General features: G+C 47.6%; 1 protein-coding gene across 5 annotated transcripts in view; it reads left to right on the forward strand.

The window, feature by feature from the left end:
- LOC116937933 (bifunctional heparan sulfate N-deacetylase/N-sulfotransferase 2-like) overlaps positions 1-18,434 on the forward strand; it is a 90,740-nt gene that overhangs the window by 11,033 nt on the left and 61,273 nt on the right. For 3 of the 5 annotated variants that reach the window (XM_076063825.1, XM_076063822.1, XM_076063824.1), the window contains 3 exons: positions 3,111-3,239; positions 9,536-9,718; positions 14,121-14,217. In XM_076063825.1, coding sequence (XP_075919940.1) covers positions 3,111-3,239; positions 9,536-9,718; positions 14,121-14,217 — 409 coding nt within the window. The other 2 variants (XM_076063826.1, XM_076063823.1) reach the window with 2 other exon arrangements.

The raw sequence follows: 18,434 nt of genomic DNA on the forward strand, positions 1-18,434 counted from the left end.
GTGTCTCTCTGTGTCTGTGTGTCTGTCTATGTGTGTGTGTGTCTATGTGTGTGTGTGTCTATATGTGTCTACGTGTGTGTGTGTGTCTATGTGTGTGTCTCTGTGTGTGTGTCTATGTGTCTATGTGTGTGTGTCTATGTGTGTGTCTATGTGTGTGTGTCTATGTCTATGTGTGTCTATGTGTGTGTGTCTATGTGTGTCTGTGTGTGTCTATGTGTGTGTGTCTATGTGTGTCTCTATGTGTCTGTGTGTGTCTAAGTGTGTGTCTCTGTGTCTATGTGTGTGTCTCTGTGTCTATGTGTGTGTCTAAGTGTGTGTGTCTATGTGTGTGTGTCTAAGTGTGTGTGTCTAGTGTGTGTCTGTGTGTGTGTCTATGTGTGTGTGTGTGTCTATGTGTGTGTGTGTCTGTGTGTGTGTCTAAGTGTGTGTGTCTATGTGTGTGTGTCTATGTGTGTGTCTATGTGTGTGTCTGTGTGTGTGTCTATGTGTGTGTCTATGTGTCTATGTGTGTCTATGTGTGTGTGTCTATGTGTCTATGTGTGTCTGTGTGTGTGTGTGTCTATGTGTGTCTATGTGTGTGTCTATGTGTGTGTCTATGTGTGGGTGTCTATGTGTGTGTCTATGTGTGTGTGTGTCTATGTGTGTGTGTATGTGTGTGTGTCTATGTGTGTCTATGTGTGTGTCTATGTGTGTGTGTCTATGTGTTTGTCTCTGTGTGTGTGTCTATGTGTGTCTATGTGTGTGTGTCTATGTGTGTGTATATGTGTGTCTATGTGTGTGTGTCTATGTGTGTGTCTATGTGTGTGTGTCTATGTGTGTGTCTATGTGTGTGTGTGTCTATGTGTGTGTCTATGTGTGTGTGTCTATTTGTGTGTGTCTATGTGTGTGTCTATCTGTGTGTGTCTATGTGTGTGTCTATGTGTGTGTGTCTATGTGTGTGTGTCTATGTGTGTGTGTCTATGTGTGTCTATGTGTGTGTGTCTATGTGTGTGTGTCTATGTGTGTCTATGTGTGTCTATGTGTGTGTGTCTATGTGTGTGTGTCTGTCTATGTGTGTGTCTATGTGTGTGTGTGTCTATGTGTGTGTCTATGTGTGTGTGTCTATGTGTGTGTGTCTATGTGTGTGTCTATCTGTGTGTGTCTATGTGTGTGTCTATGTGTGTGTGTGTCTATGTGTGTGTCTATGTGTGTGTGTGTCTATGTGTGTGTGTCTATGTGTGTGTGTCTATGTTTTTGTGTCTATGTGTGTGTCTATCTGTGTGTGTCTATGTGTGTGTCTATGTGTGTGTGTGTGTGTCTATGTGTGTGTGTCTATGTGTGTGTGTCTATGTGTGTGTGTGTCTATGTGTGTGTGTCTATGTGTGTCTATGTGTGTGTGTGTCTATGTGTGTGTGTGTATGTGTGTGTGTCTATGTGTGTGTGTGTGTGTGTATGTGTGTGTATGTGTCTGTGTGTGTGTCTATGTGTGTGTCTATGTGTGTGTGTCTGTGTGTGTGTCTATGTGTGTGTGTCTAAGTAGGTGTTACCCAGACAGACATGTAGACTTTTCACCCACACTATCATCCACTCACACTCTCTGTCTCTCTGTCTCTCTATGTGTGTGTCTATGTGTGTGTGTCTATGTGTGTGTCTATCTATGTGTGTCTATGTGTGTGTGTCTATGTGTGTGTGTGTGTCTATGTGTGTGTGTCTAAGTGTGTGTGTCTATGTGTGTGTGTGTCTGTGTGTGTGTCTATGTGTGTGTGTCTCTCTGTGTGTGTGTGTCTGTGTGTGTGTCTCTCTGTGTGTGTCTATGTGTGTGTCTATGTGTGTGTGTCTATGTGTGTGTCTATGTGTGTGTCTAAGTGTGTGTGTCTATGTGTGTGTCTATGTGTGTGTGTCTAAGTGTGTGTGTCTATGTGTGTGTGTCTATGTGTCTATGTGTGTGTCCATGTGTGTGTCTGTGTGTGTCTATGTGTCTATGTGTGTGTCTATGTGTGTGTCTATGTGTGTGTGTCTATGTGTGTGTGTGTCTATGTGTGTGTGTCTAAGTGTGTGTGTCTATGTGTGTGTGTGTCTGTGTGTGTGTCTATGTGTGTGTGTCTCTCTGTGTGTGTGTGTCTGTGTGTGTGTCTCTCTGTGTGTGTCTATGTGTGTGTCTATGTGTGTGTCTATGTGTGTGTCTATGTGTGTGTCTAAGTGTGTGTGTCTATGTGTGTGTCTATGTGTGTGTGTCTAAGTGTGTGTGTCTATGTGTGTGTGTCTATGTGTCTATGTGTGTGTCCATGTGTGTGTCTATGTGTGTCTATGTGTGTGTCTATGTGTGTGTCTATGTGTGTGTGTCTATTTGTGTGTGTCTATGTGTGTGTCTATGTGTGTGTGTCTCTGTGTGTGTGTGTGTCTATGTGTGTGTGTCTAAGTGTGTGTGTCTATGTGTGTGTGTGTCTGTGTGTGTGTCTATGTGTGTGTGTCTCTCTGTGTGTGTGTGTCTGTGTGTGTGTCTCTCTGTGTGTGTCTATGTGTGTGTCTATGTGTGTGTGTCTATGTGTGTGTCTATGTGTGTGTCTAAGTGTGTGTGTCTATGTGTGTGTCTATGTGTGTGTGTCTAAGTGTGTGTGTCTATGTGTGTGTGTCTATGTGTCTATGTGTGTGTCCATGTGTGTGTCTATGTGTGTCTATGTGTCTATGTGTGTGTCTATGTGTGTGTCTATGTGTGTGTGTCTATGTGTGTGTGTCTATGTGTGTGTCTATGTGTGTGTGTCTCTGTGTGTGTGTCTCTGTGTGTGTGTCTAAGTGTGTGTCTATGTGTGTGTGTCTATCTATGTGTGTTTATGTGTGTGTGTCTAAGTAGGTGTTACCCAGACAGACATGTGAACTTTTCACCCACACTATCATCCACTCACACTCTCTGTCTCTCTGTCTCTCTGTCTCTCTGTGTGTGTGTGTGTCTATGTGTGTGTGTGTCTATGTCTATGTGTGTGTGTCTAAGTAGGTGTTACCCAGACAGACATGTGGACTTTTCACCCACACGATCATCCACTCACACTCTCTGTCTCTCTGTCTCTGTGTGTGTGTCTAAGTGTGTGTCTATGTGTGTGTGTCTATGTGTGTCTGTGTGTGTGTCTAAGTAGGTGTTACCCAGACAGACATGTGGACTTTTCACCCACACGATCCGCTACGCTGAATTCCCGGGCGGTGCGATGGAACTGGAACGTAGCATCCACGGAGGGGAACTCTTCACTACGATACTTCTAACTCCTGTTAGTAACCAGCACTAACTATCACTAACTAGCACTAACTATCACTAACTAGCACTAACTATCACTAACTAACACTATCACTAACTATCACTAACTCTTCACTACGATACTTCTAACTCCTGTTAGTAACCAGCACTAACTACCACTAACCAGCACTAACTAGCACTAACTAGCACTATCACTAACCAGCACTAACTAGCACTAACTAGCACTATCACTAACTAACACTAACTCTTCCCTACGATACTTCTAACTCCTGTTAGTAACTAGCACTAACCAGCACTAACTAGCACTAACTAGCACTAACTATCACTATCTAGCACTATCACTAACTATCACTAACTCTTCACTATGATACTTCTAACTCCTGTTAGTAACCAGCACTAACTAGCACTAACCAGCACTAACTCTTCACTACGATACTACTAACTCCTGTTAGTAACCAGCACTAACTAGCACTAACCAGCACTAACTAGCACTAACTAGCACTATCACTAACTATCACTATCACTAACTCTTCACTACGATACTACTAACTCCTGTTAGTAACTACCACTAACTAGCACTAACTATCACTAACTAGCACTATCACTAACTAGCACTAACTAGCACCAACTAGCACTGACTAGCACTGACTAGCACTATCACTAACTATCACTAACTCTTCACTACGATACTTCTAACTCCTGTTAGTAACCAGCACTAACTATCACTAACTAGCACTAGCTAGCACTATCACTAACACTATCACTAACTATCACTAACTCTTCACTACGATACTACTAACTCCTGTTAGTAACCAGCACTAACTAGCACTAACTAACACTATCACTAACTATCACTAACTCTTCACTACGATACTTCTAACTCCTGTTAGTAACCAGCACTAACTAGCACTAACTAGCACTAACTATCACTAACTATCACTATCACTAACTATCACTAACTCTTCACTATGATACTACTAACTCCTGTTAGTAACCAGCACTAACTAGCACTAACTAGCACTAACTCTTCACTACGATACTTCTAACTCCTGTTAGTAACCAGCACTAACTAGCACTAACTAGCACTAGCTAGCACTATCACTAACTATCACTAACTCTTCACTACGATACTTCTAACGCCTGTTAGTAACCAGCACTAACTAGCACTATCACTAACTAGCACTAACTATCACTAACTAGCACTATCACTAACTATCACTAACTCTTCACTACGATACTACTAACTCCTGTTAGTAACCAGCACTAACTAGCACTAACCAGCACTAACTAGCACTAACTAGCACTATCACTAACTATCACTAACTCTTCACTACGATACTTCTAACTCCTGTTAGTAACCAGCACTAACTACCACTAACTAGCACTAACCAGCACTAACTAGCACTATCACTAACTATCACTAACTCTTCACTACGATACTACTAACTCCTGTTAGTAACCAGCACTAACTAGCACTAACTAGCACTAACTATCACTATCACTAACTCTTCACTACGATACTTCTAACTCCTGTTAGTAACCAGCACTAACTAGCACTAACTATCACTAACTATCACTAACTCTTCACTACGATACTTCTAACTCCTGTTAGTAACCAGCACTAACTATCACTAACCAGCACTAACTAGCACTAACTAGCACTATCACTAACTATCACTAACTCTTCACTACGATACTTCTAACTCCTGTTAGTAACCAGCACTAACTAGCACTAACTAGCACTAACTAGCACTATCTAGCACTATCACTAACTATCACTAACTATTCACTATGATACTTCTAACTCCTGTTAGTAACCAGCACTAACTATCACTAACTAGCACTAACTAGCACTAACTAGCACTATCACTAACTATCACTAACTCTTCACTACGATACTACTAACTCCTGTTAGTAACCAGCACTAACTAGCACTAACCAGCACTAACTAGCACTAACTAGCACTATCACTAACTATCACTAACTATCACTAACTCTTCACTACGATACTTCTAACTCCTGTTAGTAACCAGCACTAACTATCACTAACTAGCACTAACTCTTCACTACGATACTTCTAACTCCTGTTAGTAACCAGCACTAACTACCACTAACCAGCACTAACTAGCACTAACTAGCACTATCACTAACTATCACTAACTCTTCACTACGATACTACTAACTCCTGTTAGTAACCAGCACTAACTAGCACTAACCAGCACTAACTAGCACTAACTAGCACTATCACTAACTATCACTAACTATCACTAACTCTTCACTACGATACTTCTAACTCCTGTTAGTAACCAGCACTAACTAGCACTAACTATCACTAACTATCACTAACTAGCACTATCACTAACTAGCACTAACTCTTCACTACGATACTTCTAACTCCTGTTAGTAACCAGCACTAACTAGCACTAACTATCACTATCACTAACTATCACTAACTCTTCACTACGATACTACTAACTCCTGTTAGTAACCAGCACTAACTATCACCAACTAACACTAACTATCACTAACTATCACTAACTAGCACTATCACTAACTATCACTAACTCTTCACTACGATACTACTAACTCCTGTTAGTAACCAGCACTAACTAGCACTAACTAGCACTAACTAGCACTATCACTAACTATCACTAACTATCACTAACTCTTCACTACGATACTACTAACTCCTGTTAGTAACCAGCACTAACTAGCACTAACTAGCACTATCTAGCACTAACTATCACTAACTATCACTAACTAACACTAACTCTTCACTACGATACTACTAACTCCTGTTAGTAACCAGCACTAACTATCACTAACTAACACTAACTATCACTAACTAACACTAACTAGCACTAACTACCACTATCACTAACTATCACTAACTCTTCACTACGATACTACTAACTCCTGTTAGTAACCAGCACTAACTAGCACTAACTAGCACTATCACTAACTATCACTAACTATCACTAACTCTTCACTACGATACTACTAACTCCTGTTAGTAACCAGCACTAACTAGCACTAACTATCACTAACTAGCACTATCACTAACTATCACTAACTCTTCACTACGATACTACTAACTCCTGTTAGTAACTAGCACTAACTAGCACTAACTAGCACTATCACTATCTCTTCACTACGATGCTACTAACTCCTGTTAGTAACTAGCACTAACTAGCACTAACTATCACTAACTAGCACTAACTAGCACTAACTAGCACTATCACTATCACTAACTATCACTAACTCTTCACTACGATACTACTAACTCCTGTTAGTAACCAGCACTAACTAGCACTAACTAGCACTAACTAGCACTATCACTAACTAGCACTATCACTAACTATCACTAATTATCACTAACTCTTCACTACGATACTACTAACTCCTGTTAGTAACCAGCACTAACTAGCACTAACTAGCACTATCACTAACTATCACTAACTCTTCACTACGATACTACTAACTCCTGTTAGTAACCAGCACTAACTAGCACTAACTAACACTATCACTAACTATCACTAACTAACACTAACTCTTCACTACGATACTACTAACTCCTGTTAGTAACCAGCACTAACTAGCACTAACTAGCACTAACTAGCACTAACTCTTCACTACGATACTACTAACTCCTGTTAGTAACCAGCACTAACTAGCACTAACTAGCACTATCTAGCACTAACTAGCACTAACTAGCACTATCACTAACTCTTCACTACGATACTACTAACTCCTGTTAGTAACCAGCACTAACTAACACTATCACTAACTATCACTAACTCTTCACTACGATACTACTAACTCCTGTTAGTAACTAGCACTAACTAACACTATCACTAACTAGCACTATCACTAACTATCACTAACTATCACTAACTCTTCACCACGATACTACTAACTCCTGTTAGTAACTAGCACTAACTATCACTAACTAGCACTAACTAGCACTATCACTAACTATCACTAACTCTTCACTACGATACTGCTAACTCCTGTTAGTAACTAGCACTAACTAACACTATCACTAACTAGCACAATCACTAACTATCACTACAATACTACTAACTCCTGTTAGTAACTAGCACTAAGTATCACTAACTAGCACTAACTAGCACTAACTAGCACTATCACTAACTAGCACTACGATACTACTAACTCCTGTTAGTAACTAGCACTAACTACCACTAACTAGCACTATCACTAACTAGCACTACGATACTACTAACTCCTGTTAGTAACTAGCACTAACTAGCACTAACTATCACTATCACTAACTATCACTAACTCTTCACTACAATACTACTAACTCCTGTTAGTAACTAGCTCTAACTAGCACTAACTAGCACTATCACTAACTATCACTACGATACTAGTAACTCCTGTTAGTAACTAGCACTAACTAGGGTGGGTGGGTGAGTGAGTGGGTGGGTGAGTGAGTGGGTGGGTGGCTGAGTGAGTGAGTGAGTGGCTGAGTGAGTGGCTGAGTGAGTGAGTGGGTGAGTGAGTGGGTGAGTGAGTGAGTGACTGAGTGAGTGAGTGGGTGGGTGAGTGACTGAGTGAGTGAGTGGCTGAGTGAGTGAGTGAGTGAATGGCTGAGTGAGTGAGTGGCTGAGTGAGTGAATGGCTGAGTGAGTGGGTGGCTGAGTGAGTGGCTGAGTGAGTGAATGGCTGAGTGAGTGAGTGGGTGAGTGGCTGAGTGAGTGGCTGAGTGAGTGACTGAGTGAGTGAGTGGCTGAGTGAGTGAATGGCTGAGTGAGTGGGTGGCTGAGTGAGTGGCTGAGTGAGTGAATGGCTGAGTGAGTGAGTGGGTGAGTGGCTGAGTGAGTGGCTGAGTGAGTGACTGAGTGAGTGAGTGGCTGAGTGAGTGAGTGAGTGGGTGAGTGAGTGACTGAGTGAGTGACTGAGTGAGTGAGCGGGTGGGTGAGTGACTGAGTGAGTGAGTGAGTGGCTGAGTGAGTGAGTGGGTGAGTGAGTGAGTGAATGGCTGAGTGAGTGAGTGGCTGAGTGAGTGAATGGCTGAGTGAGTGGGTGGCTGAGTGAGTGGCTGAGTGAGTGCATGGCTGAGTGAGTGAGTGGGTGGGTCAGTGGCTGAGTGAGTGAGTGAGTGGCTGAGTGAGTGAGTGGCTGAGTGAGTGAGTGGGTGAGTGAGTGAGTGAATGGCTGAGTGAGTGAGTGGCTGAGTGAGTGAATGGCTGAGTGAGTGGGTGGCTGAGTGAGTGGCTGAGTGAGTGCATGGCTGAGTGAGTGAGTGGGTGGGTCAGTGGCTGAGTGAGTGAGTGAGTGGCTGAGTGAGTGAGTAAGTGACTGAGTGAGTGAGTGGCTGAGTGAGTGACTGAGTGAGTGAGTGGCTGAGTGAGTAAGTGACTGAGTGAGTGAGTGGATGGGTGAGTGGCTGAGTGAGTGGCTGAGTGAGTGACTGAGTGAGTGAGTGGGTGAGTGAGTGGGTGGCTGAGTGAGTGGGTGGCTGAGTGAGTGGCTGAGTGAGTGAATGGCTGAGTGAGTGAGTGGGTGGGTGAGTGGCTGAGTGAGTGGCTGAGTGAGTGACTGAGTGAGTGAGTGGCTGAGTGAGTGAATGGCTGAGTGAGTGGGTGGCTGAGTGAGTGGCTGAGTGAGTGAATGGCTGAGTGAGTGAGTGGGTGAGTGGCTGAGTGAGTGGCTGAGTGAGTGACTGAGTGAGTGAGTGGCTGAGTGAGTGAGTGGGTGAGTGAGTGGGTGAGTGAGTGAGTGAGTGACTGAGTGAGTGAGCGGGTGGGTGAGTGACTGAGTGAGTGAGTGAGTGGCTGAGTGAGTGAGTGGGTGAGTGAGTGAGTGAATGGCTGAGTGAGTGAGTGGCTGAGTGAGTGACTGAGTGAGTGAGTGAATGGCTGAGTGAGTGGGTGGCTGAGTGAGTGGCTGAGTGAGTGCATGGCTGAGTGAGTGAGTGGGTCAGTGGCTGAGTGAGTGAGTGAGTGACTGAGTGAGTGAGTGACTGAGTGAGTGTGTGGCTGAGTGAGTGAATGGCTGAGTGAGTGAGTGGCTGAGTGAGTGGCTGAGTTAGTGACTGAGTGAGTGAGTGAATGGCTGAGTGAGTGAGTGGCTGAGTGAGTGGCTGAGTTAGTGACTGAGTGAGTGAGTGATTGGCTGAGTGAGTGAGTGGCTGAGTGAGTGACTGAGTGAGTGAGTGGCTGAGTGAGTGGGTGAGTAACCGACTGCCCCTCCCTCCTCACCACCACTACCCTCGCTCCTCACCACCACCACTCCTCACCACCACTCCTCACCACCACTCCTCACCACCACCACCACCACCACCAGGTGAACATCTTCATGACCCATCTGTCCAACTACGGGAACGACCGTCTGGGCCTGTACACCTTCGAAAGCCTGGTGTCTTTCCTGAGCTGCTACACCCACCTGGAGCTATCAACGCTCACTCCGCCGCTGATGGCACAAGCCTACTTCTCCCTGTACCCCGGGGACACTCACCCAGTGTGGCAGGTGACTCACTCACACACTCAGTCACTCAGTCAGTCACTCAGTCAGTCACTCAGTCAGTCACTCAGTCACTCAGTCAGTCAGCCAGTCACTCACTCAGTCACTCACTCAGTCAGTCACTCAGTCACTCACCCACTCACCCACTCACCCACTCACTCACACACTCAGTCAGTCACTCACCCACTCACTCACCCACTCACCCACTCACTCACACACTCAGTCAGTCACTCACCCACTCACTCACCCACTCACCCACTCACTCACTCCGCCGCTGATGGCACAAGCCTACTTCTCCCTGTACCCCGGGGACACTCACCCAGTGTGGCAGGTGACTCACTCACACACTCACCCACTCAGTCAGTCACTCAGCCAGTCACTCACTCACCCACTCACTCACCCACTCACTCACCCACCCACTCACTCACTCACTCACCCACCCACTCACTCACTCACTCACCCACTCACTCACCCACCCACCCACCAACTCACTCACCCACTCACCCACTCACCCACTCACTCACTCACTCACCCACTCACCCACTCAGTCAGTCACTCACTCACCCACTCACCCACTCACTCACCCACTCACTCACTCACACACTCACTCACTCACCCACTCACCCACTCACTCACCCACTCACTCACTCACACACTCACTCACTCAGTCACTCACTCACTCACTCACTCCGCCGCTGATGGCACAAGCCTACTTCTCCCTGTACCCCGGGGACACTCACCCAGTGTGGCAGGTGACTCACTCACTCACTCACCACTCACTCACCTACTCACCCACTCACTCACTCACTCAGTCACTCACTCAGTCAGTCACTCAGCCAGTCACTCACTCAGTCACTCACTCAGTCACTCACTCACCCACTCACTCACTCACTCAGTCAGTCACTCAGTCAGTCACTCAGCCAGTCACTCACTCACTCACTCACTCACCCACTCACTCACCCACTCACTCACTCAGCCACTCACCCACTCACTCACTCACTCACCCACTCACTCACTCACCCACTCACTCACCCACTCACTCACTCACTCACTCCGCCGCTGATGGCACAAGCCTACTTCTCCCTCTACCCCGGGGACACTCACCCAGTGTGGCAGGTGACTCACTCACACACTCAGTCACTCAGTCAGTCACTCAGTCACTCACTCAGTCAGTCACTCAGTCAGTCACCTACTCAGTCAGTCACTCAGTCAGTCACTCAGTCACTCAGCCACCCACTCACTCACTCACTCAGTCAGCCACTCAGTCACTCACTCAGTCAGTCACTCAGTCAGTCACTCAGTCACTCAGTCAGTCACTCAGTCACTCACTCACTCACTCAGTCACTCAGTCAGTCACTCAGTCAGTCACTCACTCACCCACTCACTCACTCACTCACCCACTCACTCAGTCACTCACTCACTCTCTCACTCACTCACTCAGTCAGTCAGTCACTCAGTCACTCAGTCAGTCACCCAGTCAGTCACTCACTCAGTCACCCACTCAGTCACCCACTCACCCACTCACTCACTCACTCACCTACTCACTCACTCACCCACTTACTCACCCACTCACTCACCTACTCAGTCAGTCAGTCAGTCACTCAGTCAGTCACCCACTCACTCAGCCACTCACTCACTCACTCACCCAGTGTGGCAGGTGACTCACTCACACACTCACTCACCCACTCAGTCACCCACTCACCCACCCACTCACTCAGCCACTCACTCACTCAGCCACTCACTCACTCAGTCACCCACTCACCCACTCACTCACTCAGTCAGTCACTTTGTGTATCTGTGTGTGTGTATCACTGTGTGTGTATCTCTGTGTGTGTATCTCTGTGTGTATCACTGTGTGTGTATCACTGTGTGTATCTCTGTGTGTGTATCTCTGTGTGTGTATCTCTGTGTGTGTATCACTGTGTGTGTATCTCTGTGTGTGTGTGTATCTCTGTGTGTGTATCACTGTGTGTGTATCACTGTGTGTGTATCACTGTGTGTGTGTATCACTGTGTGTGTATTTCTGTGTGTGTATCTCTCTCTGTGTGTGTGTATCTCTGTGTGTATCTCTTTGTGTTATCTCTGTGTGTGTATCACTCTGTGTGTATCTCTGTGTGTGTATCTCTGTGTGTGTATCACTGTGTGTGTATCACTGTGTGTGTATCACTGTGTGTATCTCTGTGTGTGTGTATCTCTGTGTGTATCTCTGTGTGTGTATCTCTGTGTGTGTATCACTGTGTGTGTGTATCACTGTGTGTGTATCACTGTGTGTGTCACTGTGTGTGTGTATCACTGTGTGTGTATCTCTGTGTGTCACTGTGTGTGTATCACTGTGTGTATCTCTGTGTGTGTATCTCTGTGTGTGTATCTCTGTGTGTGTATCTCTGTGTGTGTATCACTGTGTGTGTGTATCACTGTGTGTGTATCACTGTGTGTGTCACTGTGTGTGTGTATCTCTGTGTGTGTATCACTGTGTGTGTATCACTGTGTGTGTATCACTGTGTGTGTATCTCTGTGTGTGTATCTCTCTCTGTGTGTGTGTATCTCTGTGTGTATCTCTTTGTGTTATCTCTGTGTGTGTATCTCTGTGTTTGTGTATCTCTCTCTTTGTGTGTGTATCTCTGTGTGTGTATCTCTGTGTGTGTATCTCTGTGTGTGTATCACTGTGTGTGTATCACTCTGTGTGTATCTCTGTGTGTGTATCTCTGTGTGTGTATCTCTGTGTGTGTATCACTGTGTGTGTATCACTGTGTGTGTATCACTGTGTGTATCTCTGTGTGTGTATCTCTGTGTGTATCTCTGTGTGTGTATCTCTGTGTGTGTATCTCTGTGTGTGTATCTCTCTCTGTGTATCTCTGTGTGTGTATCTCTCTCTGTGTATCTCTGTGTGTGTATCTCTCTCTGTGTATCTCTGTGTGTGTATCTCTCTCTGTGTATCTCTGTGTGTGTATCTCTGTGTGTGTATCTCTGTGTGTATCACTGTGTGTATCTCTGTGTGTGTATCACTGTGTGTGTATCACTGTGTGTGTATCACTGTGTGTATCACTGTGTGTGTGTCACTGTGTGTGTATCTCTCTCTGTGTATCTCTGTGTGTGTGTCTCTGTGTGTATCTCTGTGTGTGTGTATCTCTGTGTGTGTGTATCTCTCTCACTGTGTGTGTATCTCTGTGTGTATCACTGTGTGTATCTCTGTGTGTGTATCTCTGTGTGTGTGTATCTCTGTGTGTGTGTATCACTGTGTGTATCACTGTGTGTGTCACTGTGTGTGTATCTCTCTCTGTGTATCTCTGTGTGTATATCTCTGTGTGTGTATCACTGTGTGTGTATCACTGTGTGTGTGTATCTCTCTCACTGTGTGTGTATCTCTGTGTGTATCTCTGTGTGTGTATCACTGTGTGTGTATCTCACTGTGTGTATCTCTGTGTGTGTATCACTGTGTGTATATCTCTGTGTGTGTATCACTGTGTGTGTATCACTGTGTGTGTGTATCTCTCTCACTGTGTGTGTATCACTGTGTGTATCTCTGTGTGTGTATCTCTGTGTGTATCTCTGTGTGTGTGTATCTCTGTGTGTGTATCTCTGTGTGTGTATCTCTCTCTGTGTATCTCTGTGTGTGTATCTCTCTCTGTGTGTATCTCTGTGTGTGTATCACTGTGTGTGTATCTCTGTGTGTGTGTATCTCTGTGTGTGTATCTCTGTGTGTGTATCTCTGTGTGTGTATCTCTGTGTGTATCTCTGTGTGTGTATCTCTGTGTGTGTATCTCTGTGTGTGTATCACTGTGTGTGTCACTGTGTGTGTATCTCTGTGTGTGTATCACTGTGTGTGTATCACTGTGTGTATCTCTGTGTGTGTATCACTGTGTGTGTATCTCTGTGTGTGTATCTCTGTGTGTGTATCTCTGTGTGTGTATCTCTGTGTGTGTATCTCTGTGTGTGTATCTCTGTGTGTGTATCTCTGTGTGTGTATCTCTCTCTGTGTGTGTGTATCTCTGTGTGTATCTCTTTGTGTTATCTCTGTGTGTGTATCTCTGTGTTTGTGTATCTCTCTCTTTGTGTGTGTATCTCTGTGTGTGTATCACTGTGTGTGTATCACTGTGTGTGTATCTCTGTGTGTGTATCACTGTGTGTATCTCTCTCACTGTGTGTGTATCTCTGTGTGTGTATCACTGTGTGTGTATCTCTGTGTGTATCTCACTGTGTGTATCACTGTGTGTGTATCACTGTGTGTGTGTATCTCTCTCACTGTGTGTGTATCTCTGTGTGTATCTCTGTGTGTGTATCTCTGTGTGTATCTCTGTGTGTGTATCACTGTGTGTGTATCACTGTGTGTGTGTATCTCTCTCACTGTGTGTGTATCTCTGTGTGTATCTCTGTGTGTGTATCTCTGTGTGTGTATCTCTCCGGCTAGAATCCTTGCCATGATAAACGTCACAAGGACATTTGGTCGAAGGAGAAGACTTGTGACAGACTGCCTAGTATCATCATCATTGGACCCCAGAAAACTGGTGAGTGGGTGGGTGGGTGAGTGAGTGAGTGGGTGGGTGAGTGGGTGAGTGGGTGAGTGAGTGAGTGGGTGGGTGGGTGGGTGGTTGAGTGGGTGAGTGGGTGGTTGAGTGAGTGAGTGAGTGGGTGAGTGGGTGGGTGGGTGAGTGGGTGGGTGGGTGGGTGAGTGAGTGGGTGAGTGAGTGGGTGGGTGGGTGAGTGGGTGAGTGGGTGGGTGGGTGAGTGGGTGGTTGAGTGGGTGAGTGGGTGGTTGAGTGAGTGAGTGGGTGGGTGAGTGGGTGAGTGAGTGGGTGAGTGAGTGGGTGAGTGGGTGAGTGAGTGGGTGGGTGGGTGGGTGAGTGAGTGGGTGGGTGAGTGGGTGAGTGAGTGGGTGGGTGGGTGGGTGGGTGGGTGAGTGAGTGGGTGGGTGAGTGGGTGGGTGGGTGAGTGGGTGGGTGGGTGAGTGGGTGGGTGGGTGGGTGGGTGAGTGGGTGGTTGAGTGGGTGAGTGGGTGGTTGAGTGAGTGAGTGGGTGGGTGAGTGGGTGAGTGAGTGGGTGGGTGAGTGAGTGGGTGAGTGAGTGGGTGAGTGGGTGAGTGAGTGGGTGAGTGGGTGGGTGAGTGGGTGAGTGAGTGGGTGGGTGGGTGAGTGGGTGAGTGGGTGGGTGAGTGGGTGAGTGAGTGGGTGAGTAGGTGAGTGAGTGAGTGAGTGGGTGAGTGAGTGAGTGAGTGGGTGAGTGAGTGGGTGAGTGGGTGGGTGGGTGAGTGGGTGGGTGAGTGAGTGAGTGGGTGGGTGAGTGAGTGGGTGGGTGAGTGAGTGGGTGGGTGGGTGGGTGAGTGAGTGAGTGGGTGAGTGAGTGAGTGGGTGGGTGAGTGAGTGAGTTAGTGGGTGAGTGAGTGAGTGAGTGGGTGAGTGAATGGTTGAGTGAGTGGGTGGGTGAGTGGGTGGGTGAGTGGGTGAGTGGGTGGGTGAGTGGGTGAGTGAGTGGGTGAGTGGGTGAGTGAGTGAGTGGGTGGGTGAGTGGGTGAGTGAGTGGGTGGGTGGGTGAGTGAGTGAGTGGGTGAGTGAGTGAGTGAGATGGTGAGTGGGTGAGTGAGTGAGTGAGTGGGTGAGTGAGTGAGTGGGTGAGTGAGTGGGTGGGTGGGTAAGTGGGTGGGTGAGTGAGTGAGTGAGTGGGTGAGTGGGTGAGTGAGTGAGTGGGTGAGTGAGTGAGTGGGTGAGTGAGTGAGTGGGTGAGTGAGTGAGTGAGTGGGTGGGTGAGTGGGTGGGTGAGTGGGTGAGTGAGTGGGTGAGTGGGTGGGTGAGTGGGTGGGTGAGTGAGTGGGTGAGTGAGTGGGTGAGGGAGTGGGTGAGTGGGTGAGTGAGTGAGTGGGTGGGTGGGTGAGTGGGTGGGTGGGTGAGTGGGTGGGTGGGTGAGTGGGTGGGTGAGTGGGTGAGTGGGTGGGTGAGTGGGTGAGTGGGTGGGTGTGTGGGTGGGTGAGTGAGTGGGTGAGTGGGTGAGTGAGTGGGTGGGTGGGTGAGTGAGTGAGTGGGTGAGTGAGTGAGTGGGTGGGTGAGTGGGTGGATGGGTGGGTGAGTGAGTGAGTTGGTGAGTGGGTGGGTGGGTGGATGGGTGGGTGAGTGAGTGGGTGAGTGAGTGAGTGGGTGAGTGAGTGGGTGAGTGAGTAGGTGGGTGAGTGGGTGAGTGAGTGGGTGAGTGAGTGAGTGGGTGGGTGGGTGGGTGAGTGAGTGGGTGAGTGGGTGAGTGGGTGAGTGGGTGAGTGAGTGAGTGGGTGGGTGAGTTGGTGAGTGGGTGGGTAAGTGAGTGGGTGGGTGAGTGAGTGGGTGAGTGGGTGAGTGAGTGGATGGGTGAGTGAGTGGGTGGGTGAGTGGGTGGGTGAGTGGGTGGGTGAGTGAGTGAGCGAGTGGATGGGTGAGTGGGTGGGTGAGTGGGTGGGTGAGTGGGTGGGTGAGTGGGTGAGGGAGTGGGTGAGTGGGTGAGTGAGTGAGTGGGTGGGTGGGTGAGTGGGTGGGTGGGTGAGTGGGTGGGTGGGTGAGTGGGTGGGTGAGTGGGTGAGTGGGTGGGTGAGTGGGTGAGTGGGTGGGTGTGTGGGTGGGTGAGTGAGTGGGTGAGTGAGTGGGTGGGTGGGTGAGTGAGTGAGTGGGTGAGTGAGTGAGTGGGTGGGTGAGTGGGTGGATGGGTGGGTGAGTGAGTGAGTTGGTGAGTGGGTGGGTGGATGGATGGGTGGGTGAGTGAGTGGGTGAGTGAGTGAGTGGGTGAGTGAGTGGGTGAGTGAGTAGGTGGGTGAGTGGGTGAGTGAGTGGGTGAGTGAGTGGGTGGGTGGGTGAGTGAGTGGGTGAGTGGGTGAGTGGGTGAGTGAGTGGGTGGGTGAGTTGGTGAGTGGGTGGGTAAGTGAGTGGGTGGGTGAGTGAGTGGGTGAGTGGGTGAGTGAGTGGATGGGTGAGTGAGTGGGTGGGTGAGTGGGTGGGTGAGTGGGTGGGTGAGTGAGTGAGCGAGTGGATGGGTGAGTGGGTGGGTGAGTGGGTGGGTGAGTGGGTGGGTGAGTGAGTGGGTACCTGAGTGAGTACCTGAGTGAGTACCTGAGTACCTGAGTGAGTACCTGAGTGAGTACCTGAGTACCTGAGTGAGTTCCTGAGTGAGTACCTGAGTGAGTACCTGGGTACCTGAGTGAGTACCTGAGTGAGTACCTGAGTACCTGAGTGAGTACCTGAGTATCTGAGTGAGTACCTAAGTGAGTACCTGACTGAGTACCTGAGTGAGTACCTGAGTACCTGAGTGAGTATCTGAGTGAGTACCTGAGTGAGTATCTGAGTACCTGAGTGAGTACCTGAGTACCTGAGTGAGTACCTGAGTACCTGAGTGAGTACCTGAGTGAGTACCTGAGTACCTGAGTGAGTACCTGAGTGAGTACCTGAGTACCTGAGTGAGTACCTGCATGCATGTCCAGGTACCAGAGCTCTGAGTACTTGAGTGATTAGCTGAATGGGTAGCTGAATGAGTACCTGAGTATCTGAGTGAGTACCTGAGTGGGTACCTGAGTGAGTACCTGAGTGAGTAACTGAGTATCTGAGTACCTGAGTATCTGAGTGAGTACCTGAGTGAGTACCTGGATGAGTACCTGAGTACCTGAGTGAGTACCTGAGTGAGTACCTGAGTGAGTACCTGAGTACCTGAGTGAGTACCTGAGTACCTGAATGAGTACCTGAGTGAGTATCTGAGTGAGTACTTGAGTGACTAGCTGAGTACCTGAGTGAGTACCTGAGTGAGTACCTGAGTACCTGAATGAGTACCTGAGTATCTGAGTGAGTACCTGAGTGAGTATCTGAGTGAGTACCTGAGTACCTGAGTGAGTATCTGAGTGAGTACCTGAGTACCTGAGTGAGTATCTGAGTGAGTACCTTAGTGAGTACCTGAGTGAGTACCTGAGTATCTGAGTGAGTACCTGAGTGAGTACTCACCTGAGTGAGTACCTGAGGGAGTACTCACCTGAGTGAGTACCTGAGTGAGTACCTGAGTACCTGAGTGAGTACCTGAGTGAGTACCTGAGTACCTGAGTGAGTACCTGAGTGAATACCTGAGTATCTGAGTGAGTACCTGAGTGAGTACCTGAGTGAGTACCTGAATACCTGAGTAGGTACTTGAGTGAGTACCTGAGTGAGTACCCGAGTATCTGAGTGAGTACCTGAGTACCTACCTAGCTAGCTGAGTGAGTGAGTGACTGAGTGAGTAGCTAGCTAGCTGAGTGAGTGAGTACCTGAGTGAGTACCTGAGTACCTGAGTGAGTACCTGAGTGGGTATCTGAGTGAGTAGCTAGCTAGCTGAGTGAGTACCTGAGTAACTGAGTGAGTACTCTGCGTGCATGTGCAGGTACCACAGCTCTGAGTACCTGAGTGAGTACCTGAGTGAGTACCTGAGTGGGTACCTGAGTGAGTACCTGAGTGAGTACCTCAGTGAGTACCTGAGTATCTGAATGAGTACCTGAGTGAGTACCTGAGTATCTGACTGAGTACCTTAGGGAGTACCTGAGTGGGTATCTGAGTGAGTACCTGAGTGAGTACCTGAGTGAGTATCTGAGTGAGTACCTGAGTACCTGAGTGAGTACCTGAGTGAGTACCTGAATACCTGAGTGAGTACCTGAGTGAGTACCTGAGTGAGTACCTGAGTACCTGAGTGAGTATCTGAGTGAGTACCTGAGTGAGTACCTGAATACCTGAGTGAGTACCTGAGTGAGTACCTGAGT

Source organism: Petromyzon marinus, unplaced genomic scaffold (assembly GCF_048934315.1).
Source record: "Petromyzon marinus isolate PM22_M1 ecotype Great Lakes invasive population unplaced genomic scaffold, UKy_Petmar_22M1.pri1.0 PM_Scaffold_199, whole genome shotgun sequence".
In the NCBI taxonomy this organism is placed as follows: domain Eukaryota; kingdom Metazoa; phylum Chordata; class Hyperoartia; order Petromyzontiformes; family Petromyzontidae; genus Petromyzon; species Petromyzon marinus.